General features: G+C 53.0%; 1 protein-coding gene and 1 long non-coding RNA gene across 17 annotated transcripts in view; one reads left to right on the plus strand and one right to left on the minus strand.

Moving 5' to 3' along the window:
* Nucleotides 1-1656: 1656 nt before the first annotated feature.
* Nucleotides 1657-4058, minus strand: LOC148002207 (uncharacterized). Of its 2 annotated transcripts, none has more exons than XR_015634659.1 (3): nucleotides 4011-4058; nucleotides 3430-3510; nucleotides 1657-2961 (listed from the first exon to the last, which is right to left on the minus strand). It is a non-coding gene; the product is annotated as an uncharacterized LOC148002207 (long non-coding RNA). The 2 variants fall into 2 exon arrangements; XR_015634660.1 differs by lacking the exon at nucleotides 4011-4058 and adding an exon at nucleotides 3714-3901.
* A 271-nt stretch (nucleotides 4059-4329) lies between these two features.
* Tnrc18 (trinucleotide repeat containing 18) overlaps nucleotides 4330-16200 on the plus strand; it is a 95885-nt gene continuing 84014 nt past the window's right edge. For 14 of the 15 annotated variants that reach the window (XM_087578246.1, XM_087578248.1, XM_087578249.1 and 11 more), the window contains exons 1-2: nucleotides 4330-4679; nucleotides 6523-6953. In XM_087578246.1, the coding sequence (XP_087434372.1) occupies nucleotides 6767-6953 (187 nt within the window). In that variant the 5' untranslated portion in view covers nucleotides 4330-4679; nucleotides 6523-6766. 15 annotated transcript variants of the gene reach the window in all.

Consider the following 16200-nt stretch of genomic DNA (forward strand, 5'->3'; position numbering starts at 1 on the left):
GCCTGGCCCTACCTCGAGGAGGAGGGCCTGAGTGCAGATTTATGACCCTGGCCGCTCCCTGCGCACCAAATGCATCTCGAGCCAAGACAGTGGAATGTAAGACCCGACCCGGGCCAGAGGAGGAGGCCAGGGTCGGAGGCGGGGCTGAGAGGAGCAGAAATCCGAAGTGGCCGGGTGCCACCGCCCCTGGGCTGCGAGCTGCTCGCTTGGGTCCGGGGTGGCGTGCGAGGCTCTGGCACCAGATCCTTGGTTTTGTTGGCGGGTTTGGGCTACCCTTGGCTGGATGAACTTCAGGATACCCAGCTGCTGATGGGCCAGCCGCAGCGAGAAACTGCGAGCGTGGCTGGGCCCGGCTTGGCCTCTCCGGGTTTTAGCGGCGCCCGGGCCGGGAGCTCCCGGGCAGCCGGATTTAGGATCTACGGAAACACCCGCCTTAGACTCTACGGTGGCAGCACCGGAGGCACAAGCTGGCTTTTTCTTAGGATCCCTGTCACTTAGTCTCCAGTGGCGTTCCACTCCCCGGAGAGCTGGTTCGGGGCATCGGGTAGAGGGGGTCACTTGGATGTTCTCTTAGGAATGGAAATTAGCTTTTTTTTTTTTTTAAATCTCTTCCCCGTTCCCCTGATGGAGGAACATAGGTGGAAACCTGTCCACACGGCTAACAACATCCGGATTGTGGAAGATGAGGGTTCAAGCTTTCTTGGGGCAGAAGTGAGGGGAGCGCGGGGTTCCCTGGAGCCGGACAAAGGCGCACCACAGGGAAGGCAGCCGCACTCAAGGTTGGCCTGTCCTCTGGTTTTACAACAAAGAGCTTTGAGTTTTGTCCGTGGGGACTCGTCCAGAGCTTTCAGACCTGGACCAGATATCTGGAAGAATACACCAAAAGCCACAGGAGTGGCCGGGGACAACTATGCCAGACCCGGCAGGCCAGCCGGGCGGTTTGTCGGGGAACTTGGGACTTCGCTGCAGGCCCCCCACGATTTTCTCTCCAGTCAGTACAACACACACACACACACACACACACACACACACACACACACACACACACACACACACACACACACACACACAGCGTCAACGGAATTTTTCTGGCCACGGATCCCACCGGGTAAACAAGCATGGGGGATGGGGCGCGGAAGATGGCGCCTGGACTCGTGGTCCCTGCGGTTGTTTCCAGTTCCATTTCAGGACGGCCTCACCGGGCTTTTGTAGTTAAGTGTGGCCCAGCCCGGCTTGGAGGTTATTTCCCCAGACCTGGAGGCTCTCTGAAGTGGTGGTGTAGTATAGCCTCTGCTTCTCTAGAAATGTCCCCACGCCCCAACATGGCTCCCGACCGCTGTTAAATGTGAGGGACACAGGGAAACAGAGACCTGGGCACTGGCCTGCGCACCGCACGCTGCACTTGGCAGCCTGGAGAGATGCAAGAGAGACTCAAGCAGCGTTCCCCTCCTGGGGGCCGGGAATCCGGTCCCCTAGGCCCAGCGCACCCCGGTGGCCTGGGGGCCGGGTGGCAGGTCGAGAGGGGACCGGGGAGTCATACATTCCAGAGGGGGACGTGTCATGTTCCGCCCCAACCTCAGACCTAATGAAACTCTGGGTCGGTATGCCACGCCGACCCGGGGCACACTTGAAAAATGCAAACGCCATCGGCAAATCCGGGGAAAATTGGAATAATTTTTTATTAGCAGCTAAATGATTTATGGCACACATACCCCGCCGTCACAATTACGGCGTCTTGGAGCATCCAGGGGTGAAAACATTAAACATTTATAAAAACAGGCCTTTGTTTTTTTCCAATCCCGCAAGCCTTTTGCACAATCCCCCACCCCGATCCTCTCAAGATACATATTTTTTCTTGAGCTGTATTAAAATAAGAAAAACATTCTGGATCCCGAGAGGGATGAGGGGGTTGGTGGGAGATCAGGGCCTGCGCTCTGAATATTGGAGGGCGTTGGGGGTGGGGGAAATCGAGCGACTGAGGCGTGGGAGGGTTTAACTGGGAACCCACAAAGGCCTCTGGATAAGACTCAAGGGCACTAGGCGCCCCCCACCCCCTCAGCCGGTCTCTCTTGTTTCCATCAGCCCTCGCAGCGTAACAGCATTTATTTTATTTCTTGCAATCAACTCCCCCCTCCCCTAAGGCACATAGACACAATACCTCCTTTCTCTAACCCCCCTCTCTCCGTCTTTGCTCCTGGCGGTCCCCGGGCAGCACCGGTCGCCTCCGGTTGCCCCTGGCTGCCACTGAGACCCGCTCGCCCAGCTCTGAGCGCGCGGACACCGCCGCTCAGTTCCCCTCGGCTCCGGCTATTTTCGTTCTTTTCTCTCCTTCTCACTCCTCCCTCCTCCCCCCACCGAGCCCCAGCTTCTAAAAGAGGGCAGCCTAGAAACCAGCGCAGAAAGCTCCAGGAAGGGCAACTTGAAACTGCTCTCAAGAGGCCGAATTTTTTTCCCTTCAAATTTATCCTGGAATTAAATTAGACACCCCCAGCTCTCTCTCTAGAATCTTCCCTCTTTTTTTTTTTCTTTCTAAAAGTGGAGAAAAGAAAAATAGAACGGATGAGCGCTAACTAGCTCATTAAAAAAAAACTCTCAAAAATTGCCTTAAAAATGGATTTTCTTTAAAAAAAAAAATAGCAGCAGTAGGAAAACGCTGAGTCCGCAGAGCAGGGCGAAAGAGCGGGCTTCTTTTGTTTTAATTAAAACCCTATAACCACGGTTGCTCTCGAGGCAGGATCTGCAAGCCTCTCTGCCTTCCCAAGCTTCCTTTCCAGGGTAGGTAATGCCTAGCTGGGCTCGGGCTCCTGTAGGGCTTGCGGAGAGGGTGCAGGGGATCCCCCCACCCTTTTAGGACCGGTCCCTTCGGCGAGGACCACACTCCCTGGGTCTCCAGCCAGGTCTATCTGCCGTCGGCGGCTCCCGGTCACTTAACCCCGAAAGTTTTTTTTTTTTTTTCTTTTGCTGAAAGAGCAAAATAAAAGTACAAAGTCTGGGGGATTGGTGCTCCCCTCCCCCTCTGGCCGCCGTGGCCAGCCAAGCACTTTTGGGCTTGGCTTGCTTCGTCTGAGCTCAACAGATTTTTTTTTTTCCCTTTCCCGGTCTCGCCCTCCCTGGAGGGGGCGCGGCGGATGGAAGGCGAGAGAGGCCCCCAGCCAAGAGGTTTTTAATATTACACCTTAATAGGTTTCAGAAGGCCCCGTGGAGAAATGCTAATAGGGCTGAAATGTCAGAACCGAGAGGGATTCAGCTCGCGTTCCGCCGATCTAATCCTTTTTTCTGCTCTGGTTTTTCTTGGGGGGGGGGGTGGAGGGGAAAGGAGGAGCGCCCACGCCAAAAGGGGCTTTGGGGAGGGGCGCGCGTTGCGCACTCGGCCGCAGAGCCCCACAGCCCGGGTTTCTATAGGAACCCTTTTTATAAGATGCAACTCACCGCTGCCGACCGCCGCGGCCTGTCCAAAATATTAATCAGTAAAGCCTTCTTACACCGCGTTTCAGGGAGGGGACCCGCAGGCTGGGGCAAAAGAAAAAAAAAGTCCTTGTGGCCTGCTTGCCCACCCCACCCGACCGCGACTGCTAGGGGGACAGGGAATGAATCGCTGCTTTATTTTGAGAGAGAGAGAGAGAGAGAGAGAGAGAGAGAGAGAGAGAGAGAGAGAGAGAGAGAGAGAGAGAGAGAGAGAGAGAAAGCAGGCCTTGTTATTTTGGCGTCTGAACCTCGCTCTTTGGAGTGGCACCCTGGAGAGGGAGCACCGGGCGCGGGCGCAATGAGCAGCCCGCCGGCTACCGGCTCTTCCCGGCTAGCTTGTCACCTCCTCCCGAAGAAGGAAGCTGACAGGAGGCCTTGCAATGCCCGGGATTGCGGCGACAACCATCTTCCTCTATTTTGATCACTCAGCCCAGACGCAGGAGGAGGGGCTGGCATGGGGGGGAGGGAGAAGGAGAAAGGAGGGGGGGTCTGCTGGAGCTGGTGAGGGGGAGGGCTGCCTAGAAACGGCTCGGAAAAATTCTCACCACCAGTTTTGATCATTCAGCCCCGCCGTGGGGAGCCTGGAAACTGCTGGAGCCCCGAGGTCCGTAATTGGTTTTATAGGAATGGCTGAGGGCCAAGGTGTTTACATGCGCGTGATGGGCGGCGCGCAGGGCCAATGCGCTGCGGCCGGGGGCTGGCCCGAAGGGGGGGCGGGCACCCGGGAACAATGCGTGTTTCTTCGCCTGCGAGGCTCCCCTCCCCCCGTTCCCCCCAGGCCCCCCCTCCTTTTTTTTTTTTTTTTTTTTTTTTTTTTTTTTTTAGATCCAGCGAGAGGAACTTGAAAGGGGGGTTGTGTAATGTACCTTTTCCAATCCCGGGCTGTATATGGAGATTTGGGATTCTTTAAACCGGCGCTACCTGGATTTTATTAAAAAGCGGGGAGCTCGGCGGGAGGAAAGCTGGCTTTTCCGGGGGCTGCGGGAGCGGGGCCGCGGGAGGGCGGAGGAGTTGGCGCGCCGCGCGCCCGGCCCGGGGAGCGGTTTTCTACCAAAAAAAGGAAAGGCGGGCAAAAAGTGTGAGGCGGCTGCGGGTGGCGGAGGGGAGCGGCGGCTGAGGGATGGCGGGCAGTACGGGCGCCTAGCCGCGCCAGGAACCGCGGCGGTTGCCGGAGTCGCCGTCGGAGCCTGGAGCCCGGAGCCCCGCCGCGCCAGGTACGCTCCGGGCCCCGATGCTCCCCGAACTTGTGCAGCGCACCCCTCGGGTCCGCAGAGCAGGTGGTCCCCGAAACTGTCGGGGTCCCCAGAAGGGAAGCGGAGGGCAGGGACCTGGAGGAGAGGACACCTCGCTGCGCCCTGGACTCCCACCCGAGCCCTCAGTCTGCAGCACCGCCGAGGGCGGCTGTTCCCTACTCCGTTCCCGGCAGGCGGCGGGCTAGCCCGGGGACGCCGAGACGGTTTCGATTATAGGCTGTTTTTAATTAAAAGCCGGAATTCAGCCATTTTAGCTGCATTTAAGAGGGGAAAAAGTAGAGGAGGACGCAGTGGAACCCCGCAGATAACCACGCCAGCTTCTCGGCCATGGAAAAGGCTGCTCCGTAGGGCTTCACCCCGACTTCCTTAAAGTGGGGCGCCTGGGCACTGCCTTTTTCGAAACGCCTTTAAAGAATATTATCTTTTAAGTGTATGCGGAAAGCTCCTGGCGCCTTTGAGACAAGTATCCCGGGCTGTGACGATCGTAGATTTTTTCAAAAGTAAACGCGATTCTGGTAACCAGAGCCTGATATGAGCGAGGGAGGGTGTGAGGAAGAGGGGATGTTTGTAACCAAAGCCACGTTAAAATAGGCGTCCTTAGCAAAGTTGGGGGAAGAGGACTTTTGGGTCTGGATATAGGGCGGCTGGTCACCCGGGAGCCCGTGGCTGTGGCTTAGTCCCTGGCTGCTAGAGCGCCCGCCCTGGGTCTCCCGGAATCAGAGGATCTAAAGCTGCCTGGGGCTGGTGGATGGTCAGCTAGGGAAGGGTGGGCTCTCTGAGACCTCCTTCTGCCCCCCTCGGGAACAGGAAAACGACAGATCTTTTAAACAAACAGCTTAAACAGGAATTACAGGGGGGGGGTTTACCCGATGCTGGGGAGGTGCCCCTCGGCTGGCCCGCGCTGTTAAGGTGTTTTTCCTTTGTAGGTTATTTTGGGGGTGTGGGTCGCAAAGCTAGGGTAGAAGCGAGATCTTTGGAGCACCCTTCTATCTTGTCTGATGATCCCCAAATCCACCCCAGGCTACATCCTCCCGGCATCGGTATTCCAAGGCCCGGGCGTTGGAAAATGAAACCAAATCTTGTTTTGAAGGAGTCTTTTTCCAGTTCGCGGGCGAGAATGCCACGTCTCGGGGACTCGGATTCTGCGACTCCCAGTGGCCCAACGGGGGCAGCAGGAGGGGGGCGGTGATCTTCCTTTAAAAATAAGCCCGTTTCTTATCTGACCTTGGTAAACAACAACAGAAAGCCCCTAAACCAAACACCCCCTTATTATTTTGGCGGCTCACGCGGAGATCCAAAACTCGAGAGAGGAAAAAAGGGAGCCGAGGGCCCCCAAAAGGTTAAACATTAAACTTTGCGAATCAGATAGTGGCTTCTTGGCGTTATGGACACATTTCGAGCAACTCAAAAGCATTCGAAGTTTTAAACCTCTGGAGCTTGTGACGCCTGAAAAATAAAGTACTCCGGGTTTGGATTTAGCTGAACGGGCGCGGTCGGTTGAGTGGCCTTCCCCAGTTACGGAGGACTTCCCAGGCTAGAGCCCGGGCTGGGACACAGTGAGCCGGCCGCTTTCCTGAGCCCGGTCCCTGGGAAACCTGAGCTGCTGGAGGTCTTTGCGTTTCGAGGAGAAGGGGCGGCTACTCGCGATTTTATTTCTGGCTATCAGCTCGGTTCACTACTCTCCAACCCTGAAGGGCGAGGCGACTTTCTGAAACTTGTTTTCTTTCTTTTTTTTTTCCCCCTCTCCCCTCCCCTTTCCCCCCTTTCCTCTTCTGTCTTCCACGGCCCATCTTCCCTCACCAAGACACCGTGTACGCCTCCTTCCTCATCTCTGCTCAGCTGCCCGGAGGGGACTCACCGCGGGCGGTTCGTGCGCCCGGGGCCGCGGGCCCGTGGTTGAGCGCAAGCCCCGCTGGCCGCCGCCATGCACGCCGCGGAGCGCCCGCCACCCGAGGACACTAGGACTACGTCGAGGCCGAACTTTTAAGTCCCACTGAAGCAGGCCGGCGGGCCGGGTGGGAAGGCTGACCGCGGTACTCCCGCGGAGGATGGATGGCCGAGATTTCGGGCCCCAGCGGTCTGTCCACGGCCCCCCGCCGCCGCTGCTGTCCGGTCTGGCCATGGACAGCCACCGCGTGGGCGCGGCCACCGCCGGACGCTTGCCCTCCTCGGGCTTACCAGGTCCCCCGCCGCCCGGGAAATACATGGCCGGTCTCAACCTACACCCGCACCCGGGTAAGTGTTGCGCACTGCGCTGGCACCCACCCTCTAGCCTTGATGGGGATCTTAGGGCGGGAGCTCAGGTCAAACCAAGGCGGCTGGAGCTGGGTGTCTCTGTCCGGTTTCACCAGGGTGTGCAGGAGGCTCAACTCCTAGTGCAGAGTCTCCGGGAAGACAGACCTGTCCCTGGTGTACCAGGTAGTCTCAATCCTCCCGAGGCTCAAGTATTTGCAGTCACAACCACTCTAGGGGATCCCAGTCCAAGGGCTCTTGAGGAAGTGGAGTTTGCAAAAATAAAATTTTTTTAAAAAAATGTAAAAAAAAAATGTAGGCGCGAAAACAGCTTGCCAGCTCCACACCCCGGGAGACAGCCGCTCCCATATGGATCTTAGATCCTTTTCTTGGCAAGCACTGGTGGGTCTTGGGATCTGTCTCCGCGTGTAGCCGCATCCCGGGCGGTTCCACGCCTCCAAGGGTGGGGTGGGGGAATGAAGGAGAATATTGGCCCCAGTTTTAGGAACCTGATCTGTGATGAACCATAAGATCTTAGGGACCCTGGTTGTCTAGGGAAGATATAGGTCGGTGCAGCCCAGCTGCCACTAGGCAGAGCCTAGGCTGCCGGGGATACCCCGCGGTGACGCGCAGGAGGTGGTGGCTGAAAAGGCCCAGTTCCTCTCGGTTCCCTGGGCTGCACAGGGAAGGAGCAGAGGAACAGGCAGGGCTGAGCCAAGTCTTGGTCACCGTGCGCTGCCGAAAGAGAGGGAGCCTGGGACCTGCAGACCTGCCTGGTGGCGGCTCCGTAAGCCGGTCCCTCCTCCCCGGCTGCTCCTCACTTCTGCGCTTGGCTTAAGGAAAACACTCCAGCTCTTCCTTTAAAAAACAAAAAAACCTGGTCGATTTCCCCTGGAACTCGCTTCCTCGTCCTTTGGAACAAGACTTGGACACCCTGGGGGCTCAGAGCCACCACTTCAGTATCTCCCCCTGCCTGCCAGGGTGACCACAGCTCGCCGAATTAGCCTCTGCCTTTGATATTTTTCTCCTGGAACTTTTCTAGAATTGGGAGTCCGGGACTCAGCGGGACAAAGGGCCTTTGTGAAGCGCCTGGCGGGGGAGGGGCGAGCAGAGATCCCTGCCGGCGGGGGCGCGGGGACCCGGGTCATCTCCCCTGGTGTGCGTGTGCCCCTTGAGAACTAGAGGCGCGTCCGCTTGGGGTTGGGGGTGGTGACAAGACCAGATTCATACAGGAATGGTGCCCTGCGACCCAGGTGGGGCATTGGACCATTCCCAAGGCAGGAATTGGGGACGGCTTTGGGATACAAAAGCCATTTGGGCCAACCCCGTTTGAGAGGGAATCTTTGGAGGTTTATGGGTGTATGCATTTGCGGACTTTTGGGGTCTCTGGGTTGGTTGGTTTAGCTGGAAGTGCCGGCAGGGGCTCCTCTTGTGGCCTGGGAATCTGACCTCAGGGTGTTCCTGGCTGGCTGAATCTCAGCTTGTCGCCTGCCCCAGGTCTGCCTGGGATCTGGCCCAGGCTTGGCTGAGAGCAGCGCCGATAGCCATTCTTAGCCGCCGATGTTCTAAGTGCACAGCATTTTCCAACCCTGGTGGCGTAGCATAGACTGCCTTCCATGCCTAACCCCTCATCTAGTGGATGGGGTGATGCAGGCGTAGACTAGGAAGTCCAGCTGGAAGCAGCCTTGGAATCCTGTGTCTTGGCCTTCTTTGCTTGGAGCTGTGCGACTTGTGTACAGGGTAGCTTGAGGGCCTGGAGGAACTGGGAGGAAAGTCACTGCAGTCCCCGTGCTTGAGGCCTTGCTTACCAGAGAGGGAAGAGTGGGGACCCTCGCAGATCTATTACTTCCCACTGGTCCCATCTGTCCCCACCTCCAGATGGAGCAGATAGACTGGACCCCAGGTCAAGGCCCAGAGCTGAAGCCATACTTAATCCCATTAACCACGTTATGGGACTGCACCCCATTCAACCCAGAGGAACTGGCCCGGGATGGAGACTCCAGACTCCCTTCCCCCACCTCGCTTTTTTTGCAGGGGGTGCAGGTGCTAGATCTTTGCACGGGGCACCACCCCGGGCTTTTTTCTGGCTGCCAGCTCCTTAGATCTCGCCAGCCTTATCAGACCCGTCTTTACGTGGTGTTTACTTTTGTATAAAATGCCAGGGAAACTGAGCAATTTGCTAGGGTCATGAAGCCTAGAGGGAAGAGGGTTTTTGTTACCTCTGGGCTGGTTCCCTTGGAGGATGTGCCCATGGCTGCTGGGTGTGTGTGTGTGTGTGTGTGTGTGTGTGTGTGTGTGTGTGTGTGCAGAAGCCCCTGTGAAAGTTCCCTAAGCAGGGGGAGCTTGGCCTGGTAACACAGGAGGTAAGGGGGACGACAGGGCTGTTGGGTGAGGGTCCATTGTAGGCAAAGCTTTCTACTCTGATGTGGGTTTGGCTGAGGGCTCTAGCCTCTTCCTCAGGTGAAATTGAAAATAATAATAATAATAATAATAATAATAATAATAATAATAATAATAAAAGAAGAACAGGGAGTCAGTATGGAGGCTCACACCTAAGCAGCACTCAGAGAGGCAGAGATAGAGGGAGTAGGGGTAATTGGGGCCGGCCAGCCTATGCTACGCACCTAGATAACTGTTCCTTGAAAATACACACATACCACACAAATACACACAGACACACACACACACACACACACACACACCACTACATACCACATAAACACACCGCAGTACACACACCCCACATGTACACACACACAAATACACATACCCCCTCCCACACCACGTACATACACACGCCACACACACACACACCAGTTGGATTGAAGGTGGGATGGCGTCTTCTTTCTTTTTTTCCCTCGCTGTAAGTCCTGCTGTATCTTGAGCAGTGAATAGTCAGAGCTTGTCAGTGAGACTGGCCAGAGGGCTAGACTCTTAATTGCTGGAGTTAGGGGCGGCTTGGGAAGGATCCATCCTCTAGTTGCCATGCTTTGATCGAGATCTTGTAGCTGGGTGCTTGTTTTCTCTGAACCCACACTCTGGCCTGAATGAGGGGTGGGACTCAGAGATGTAGGCACAGGAGGTACTGCACTTTGACCCGGCGCTGGGACAATAGGCAACCAGCCGTTGGCTCCCAACTCTGGAATCCACTCTGTCAACCTACTGGGATTGATTTAGAAAGATAAATCAGTTAGGACTGGCTGCTGGAGACAAGGGATGAGATGATAAGGTTGTTTGTTTGTTTGTTTTTCTCCTTGAACCTTCCCTTCGGTAGGAAGGTAGTAAGGGCGTGGAGAAGGTTCTAGAACCTAGAAGGGCCCCTTGGGTTCCCTGGTTCTTTAAGCGGTGGCCTCCTGCTTGCCTTCTATTTTCTTTTTATTACATTTTAAATGCACGCACACACCAGGCTGCATCGTGTACACACTGGACTGCAGAGGTCAGAGGACAGCTTGCTGGGGTTGGTTCTTTCCTGCCCAGTGGAAGTCCTGGGATTGGACTCAGGTGTGGCCACGGGTCACTTTACCCTCTGGCTCATCTTGGCAGTGCCTTTCGGGGCTTCACCAGTCTAAGCCTTGCTCATTTCTCCTTCTTGGATCGTTCATTTGCTCAGCAAATGATTTCCAAGAGCCTCTCTGCTCACCGGGTTCCGCACCGGGCCCTGGAACTGTGGCAGGGAACCAAACAGACGGAAGGCTTTGCACCTCCTTGGGGCTCACTTTCTCGTGTGGGAGCCAGGCAATAAACACACAGATCACGGGGACGCAGGCCATGTAGGAAATAAAACACCCTGGGTCTGGTCTGGCTCTTGGGGTGAAGGGTCAGGTCAGAGGGCTTGACCTCAGCCATCCCCAGAGTGAACTCTTTTGTGTGTCTGAAGAGCAGAAAGTTGACAGGATGCAGAAACAGGGTTTGGTGAGGTATCAGCGGCTTGAGAGCCCTGGATCAGTAGGCCCAGTGGGAGATAAGCTGTATGAGGTGGGGCCCGATCTTACCCGCTCCCTGAAGACCAGCAATGAAGTCTTGGAATTTTAAACAGCCATTTTACAAAACTGGCCTGAATTCTTAAAAAAAAAAAAAAAAAGTCAGCGGTATGTAAGGTGAAGGTAGGCAGGGAGCCGTTACTGTTTTAAGAGACAACGGAAAAATTGACCGTGGCTACAGGCAGTGTGTGTAGCCAAGATTGGATCTTGGTTTAAGGGAAAAATTGTTCCAAAGAATCACGGAGGCAACTGGAAATAGTGGAATATGAGCCATAGATTAGCCCATACCGATGAATCAATACAGTATCCTCAGACAGTAGTCACTGCCTGTTCAAACCTTCTTATTTTTGGGGATAAGGACACCGGACACGATGGCTTCACTGTGTCGCAGATGGCTGAGGCAAGTAGAGAAAAAGAATACTTTCAGTGTGCGGGCATGTTCTCGGGAGACTGCAGGTAATGTCAGATAGCAAACGAAGACGTGTGATTAGAGTCCATGAGGGTGACAGTAGTTCACTGTAACTATTTTGAACTTCTCTGAAATTGAAATTCTTCTAAAATAAGCACACAAGGGAAAGGGGTGTGTGCAAGATGGCTCAGTGGGTAGAGGAGCTTGTCAGTAAACTGAGGGCCTGAGTCTGATCCCTGGGATCCACATGGTAAAAGGACCTGTGTGTGTCTGTGTTTGTGTGTGTGTGTGTGTGTGTGTGTGTGTGTGTGTGTGTGTGTACATTTGTGTGTCTGTGTATGCATGTGTGTCTATATGTGTATGTATGCATGTGTGTCTGTGTGTGTATGAATGTGTGTCTGTGTGTGTATGCATGTGTGTCTGTGTGTGTATATGCATGTGTGTCTGAGTGTATATGTATGCATGTGTGTCTGTGTGTATATGTATGCATGTGTGTCTTGGTCAGAGATGTTCATAGCAGTGGAAGGAACAGTCTGGGGACAAAATGGGTTGAGGCACCTTTTTTCTTCTCCCCTTTTTTTTTTTTTTTTTTCTTTTTTTCGGAGCTGGGGACCGAACCCAAGGCAAGCGCTCTACCACTGAGCTAAATCCCCAACCCCTTCTTCTCCCTTTCTATTTTTTTTTTTTTTTAAACAAAACCTCACCGTATAACTCTGACTAGCCTGGTCTTCGCTGTATAGACCAGGCTCACCTCAGTCTTAAGGCCTGCCTCTGCCTCGGGAGTGCTGGGATTAAAGGCATGCACCACCATGCCGGACTTTTTTTTTTCCTTTTAAGACAAGAGTTTTATGAAGCTTAGGCTGGCCTGGAATTTATGACCCTCCTACCCGAGCCTCTTGAGTGCTGGGAATTTAGGAGTGTATATGATCATTGCCAGGGGCGTGGGACATTTTGTATTGTGTTGCTGTGGTAGATATAAATACACACATGCACACACGCATATGTATGCACACACACATGCATGCACACACATTCATATTTAGAAGAGGGTCTGCTATAGCCCAAGTGGAGCTCCAATTCACTGCATATCTGAGAACACGATCTGCAACTCATAATCCTGCCTCAGCCTACAAGTGACCCACTTGATGGATGTGCCTGGTGGGAGATGGTCTTGACTCCTTTTGCTGGACCAGCTGCAGTCCCGTCTGACTTCACTTCCATCCTGTGATATGCTCTCCACTCTAGATTCTAGGCCACCTCTGCAAGCATTCCAACCCCAACTAAAGGGGCCGGGGACTTTAGCTTCACTTGGTAGAAGCGTGAAACCCTGGGTTTGATCCCCAGTGCTGAATTGGTAGCATAATCTGTAGTCATGGCTTTCCTTGGGTGGAGATAGGTTTAGGCCAGCTTGGGGGTCTGTAAGACACTGTCTCAAAACCAAATAAACAAACAAAACCCAACAGCAAAGGACAAAAGAAAAACCCACCATCTGGAGTTGAGCCTGAGTTGGTCTGTCTGTCTGTCTGTCTGGCCTGCCTGCCTATCTGTCTATCTATTTTTGTGTTGTTGGTAGTGAAACGCAGTGCCATAGGCACATGCCACTGAGTCAAATCCCCAGCCCAGGAAGGGGTCCTTGGCATTCCTCTTGCCCAGAGAAGCATCACATCCACCTTTGGTGGAAGTCCAAGCTGTTGGAGTGAGATGCTGCTGACTCTTGAGAGATGCAGCTTAGTGGTAGAGCCCCTGCCTAGAATCCCTTAGTGAGGGGCTTGGGGCATGGCTCAGTGGTAGAGCCCCTGCCTAGAATCCCCCAGTGAGGGGCTGGGGGTGTGGCTCAGTGATAGAGCCCCTGCCTAGAATCCCTTAGTGAGGGCTGGGGGCGTGGCTCAGTGGTAGAGCCCCTGCCTAGAATCCCCCAGTGAGGGGCTGGGGGCATGACTCAGTGGTAGAGCCTCTGCCTAGAATCCCCCAGTGAGGGGCTGGGATGTGGCTCAGTGGTAGAGCCCCTGCCTAGAATCCTCCAGTGAGGGGCTGGGGGCGTGGCTCAGTGGTAGAGCCCCTGCCTAGAATCCCCCAGTGAGGGGCTGGGGGCGTGGCTCAGTGGTACAGCCCCTGCCTAGGATCCCCCAGTGAGGGTCTAGGGCGCACATAACCTTTCTAACAGTTTTATACATTTCTCAGCAGTTCTGAACCTGGAATCCTTTGATAAGAAACTACTCTATCTGGAGGCTGCTGTTCTGGGCCTGAGGGTTAATTTGTTTATTTTTAATTGACCCTGTTTGTTTGTTTTTCCTGGAACTCACTCTGTAGACCAGGGTGGTCTCAGATTCACAGAGATCTGCCTGCCTCTGTGTCCTGAGTGCAGGGATCAAAGGCGTTCATGATCTGTCATCATCTAGATGTTTTTCTTTTTTTCTTTTTCTTTTTGACACTTAGTATGCATTTGTGCCTGTGCATGCACATATGTGTATGCATGTTCATATGTCCAGTGTATGTTTAAGTAGGCAATTTGTGTGAATTAATTCTCTCTTACCATTTAGGTCCCAGGGACCAATCTTAAATCAGCAGCTTGCCCTGTGACCTATCACACCCACCCAGGTCTCAGCTTGAAGCCTTGACTTTCTGCCTTTGATGAGTCTTTGAGTCTCGATTTTCCCATCTACAAAGTGGACCAATTAATACTGAAAGCGTCCTTGCCTTGTGACATCTGATGAGCCGGGCTCAGGCCAGGTGCCTGGCCCAGGCCCAGCCCCGGTTGAAGTTACTGCAAGAGCGATTGCTGTAATTATGGTCATCACTCTCAGGTGACTCACAGACCTTCAGGCCCATCCACACCTCTCCCAAGGCCTTGGAATTTCCTTCTAAGTCTCTCTGGCTGGAGCATGGCCCTCAGCCACAGGAGGGGTGGTGGGGAACGGGACACCCCTATACTTTTATTTTGGGACAGGTGGTCATCTCAGGACCTAGGATCTGAGTTCTGGGTCAGCCTGCTCTATAGAGTGAGTTCCAGGACAGCCAAGGCTCTACAGAGAAACTAAAAAAATGTAAAAGTCAAAGAATGCTTTAAAAAAAAAAAAAAAAAAGAAAACATTAAAAAAAAAAAAAGAAGAAAACATTAAAAAAAAGGGGGGGGACGTTGAGGATTTAGCTCAGTGGTAGAGCGCTTGCCTAGCAAGCGCAAGGCCCTGGGTTTGGTCCTCAGCTCCGGAAAAAAAAAAAAAAAAAAAAAAAAAAGAATAGGGGCTGGAGAGATGGCTCAGTGGTTAGGAACACTGATTGCTCTTCCAGAGGACCTGAGTTCAATTCCCAGCAACCACATGGTGGCTCACAACCATCTGGGATCTGATGCCTCTTCTGGCGTGTCTGACAGATACAGTGCACTCATAAAAACAAATAAATTAAAACGAAAAAGAATAGAAAAGAAAAAAAGCAAAGAAAAACGTAGCATTAAAGAAATAAAATGAGGAACAAGGGTGGAGAGGGAAGACAGAATCGCCATGTGGGGAAGCTGAAAGATCGGACTGAAAGGCCTGCCTGCCTCATGCATGTATCGGTTCCCCTTACATTGCCGTTGTTGAGCATTGCTTGTGGTGAGTTTATAGAGAGAACCCTGCCAGAGAACTTCTTGTGAGATTCTTGCTGCTTCCTCAGACTCAGGCAGGTTGGCAAGCCTAGGGGTTTCTTCTGGAGTGAACTACGGTTGCTGGTTTGTGTGTAGTGTCCGCCAAGTGGACTGGACTGAGAACAATGAAGGTTGGAATCGCCCCAAAGAACTTATGTCTAAACAGGCCAACCCCCCCATATCGTAATAACCTGCCCTCTGATAGGTGGTGGGCTAGAGGGGATGTCGAACCCATATTAAAGTGGGTTGAGGAAAAAATTATGTCTAAAAAACAAAAATAGAAATAAAAATAAAATGGACAGGCCGGAGAGATGGCTTGGCAGTTAAGAACACTTGTGGCTCCTGCAGAGGATCTGGGTTCGATTCCCAGCAACTCACACAAGCGCTCACACTGTTTTGACTCCCAGTTCTGCGGAGCCTGACTCTGGGTCTGGCCTCTGGAGACACTGTACTTATGTGGCACATGCGTTACAAGCAAAACACCTGCCGCACATATACGCAACGTGACATGAAATGGGGTATGACAGTAGGATACTCGGAGAGGTGATTTTGAAGATTAAAAGTTGCAAATAGGGGTTGGGGATTTAGCTCAGTGGTAGAGCGCTTGCCTAGCAAGCACAAGGCCCTGGGTTCGGTCCCCAGCTCCGGGGGGGGGGGGGGGGAGGGAAAAAAAAAAAAAGAGGCAAATGTTGCAAATAAAGCGTTTACCGCTAGCCTGATATATAATAGGGACCTTAGAAATGTTGATTGTGATGGTAATTGAATTTTTTTTTCTTTTACTTCTTACTCAGTTCTATCCCATTCTCTTAATATATATGAAATACAAGGTTTTTTTTTTTTGTTTGTTTGATTTTTTTTTTTTTTTTAAAGAAAACAGGGTTTCTCTGTGTAGCCCCGGCTGTCCTGGAACTTGCTCTGTAGAGCAGGCCGGCCTCGAACTCACAGAAATGCCATCTCTGCCTATTTGGCACTGGGGATTAAAGGCATGAAGGCCCCCCCCCCCCAGTTTTATTTAAGCCAGTTTCTTTTACTATGGCTTTGCAAATTTTGTGCTGAGAGTCAGTCAATGGTATAATCAAATCAACTTATATCTTATGGAATTATCAGTTTTTCTATTTTTATTTATTATTATTTTGGTTTGTTTTGTGTTTTAGAATCTCTGCCTTCCATTCTGTGGATACAGTTTATATTTCGGAATATCTACTACCCAGGTCACCCTTGTCCTTTCTCTCATTTTTT

This window comes from Rattus norvegicus, chromosome 12 (genome assembly GCF_021556685.1).
Source record: "Rattus norvegicus strain SHRSP/BbbUtx chromosome 12, alternate assembly SHRSP_T2T, whole genome shotgun sequence".
Lineage (NCBI taxonomy): Eukaryota > Metazoa > Chordata > Mammalia > Rodentia > Muridae > Rattus > Rattus norvegicus.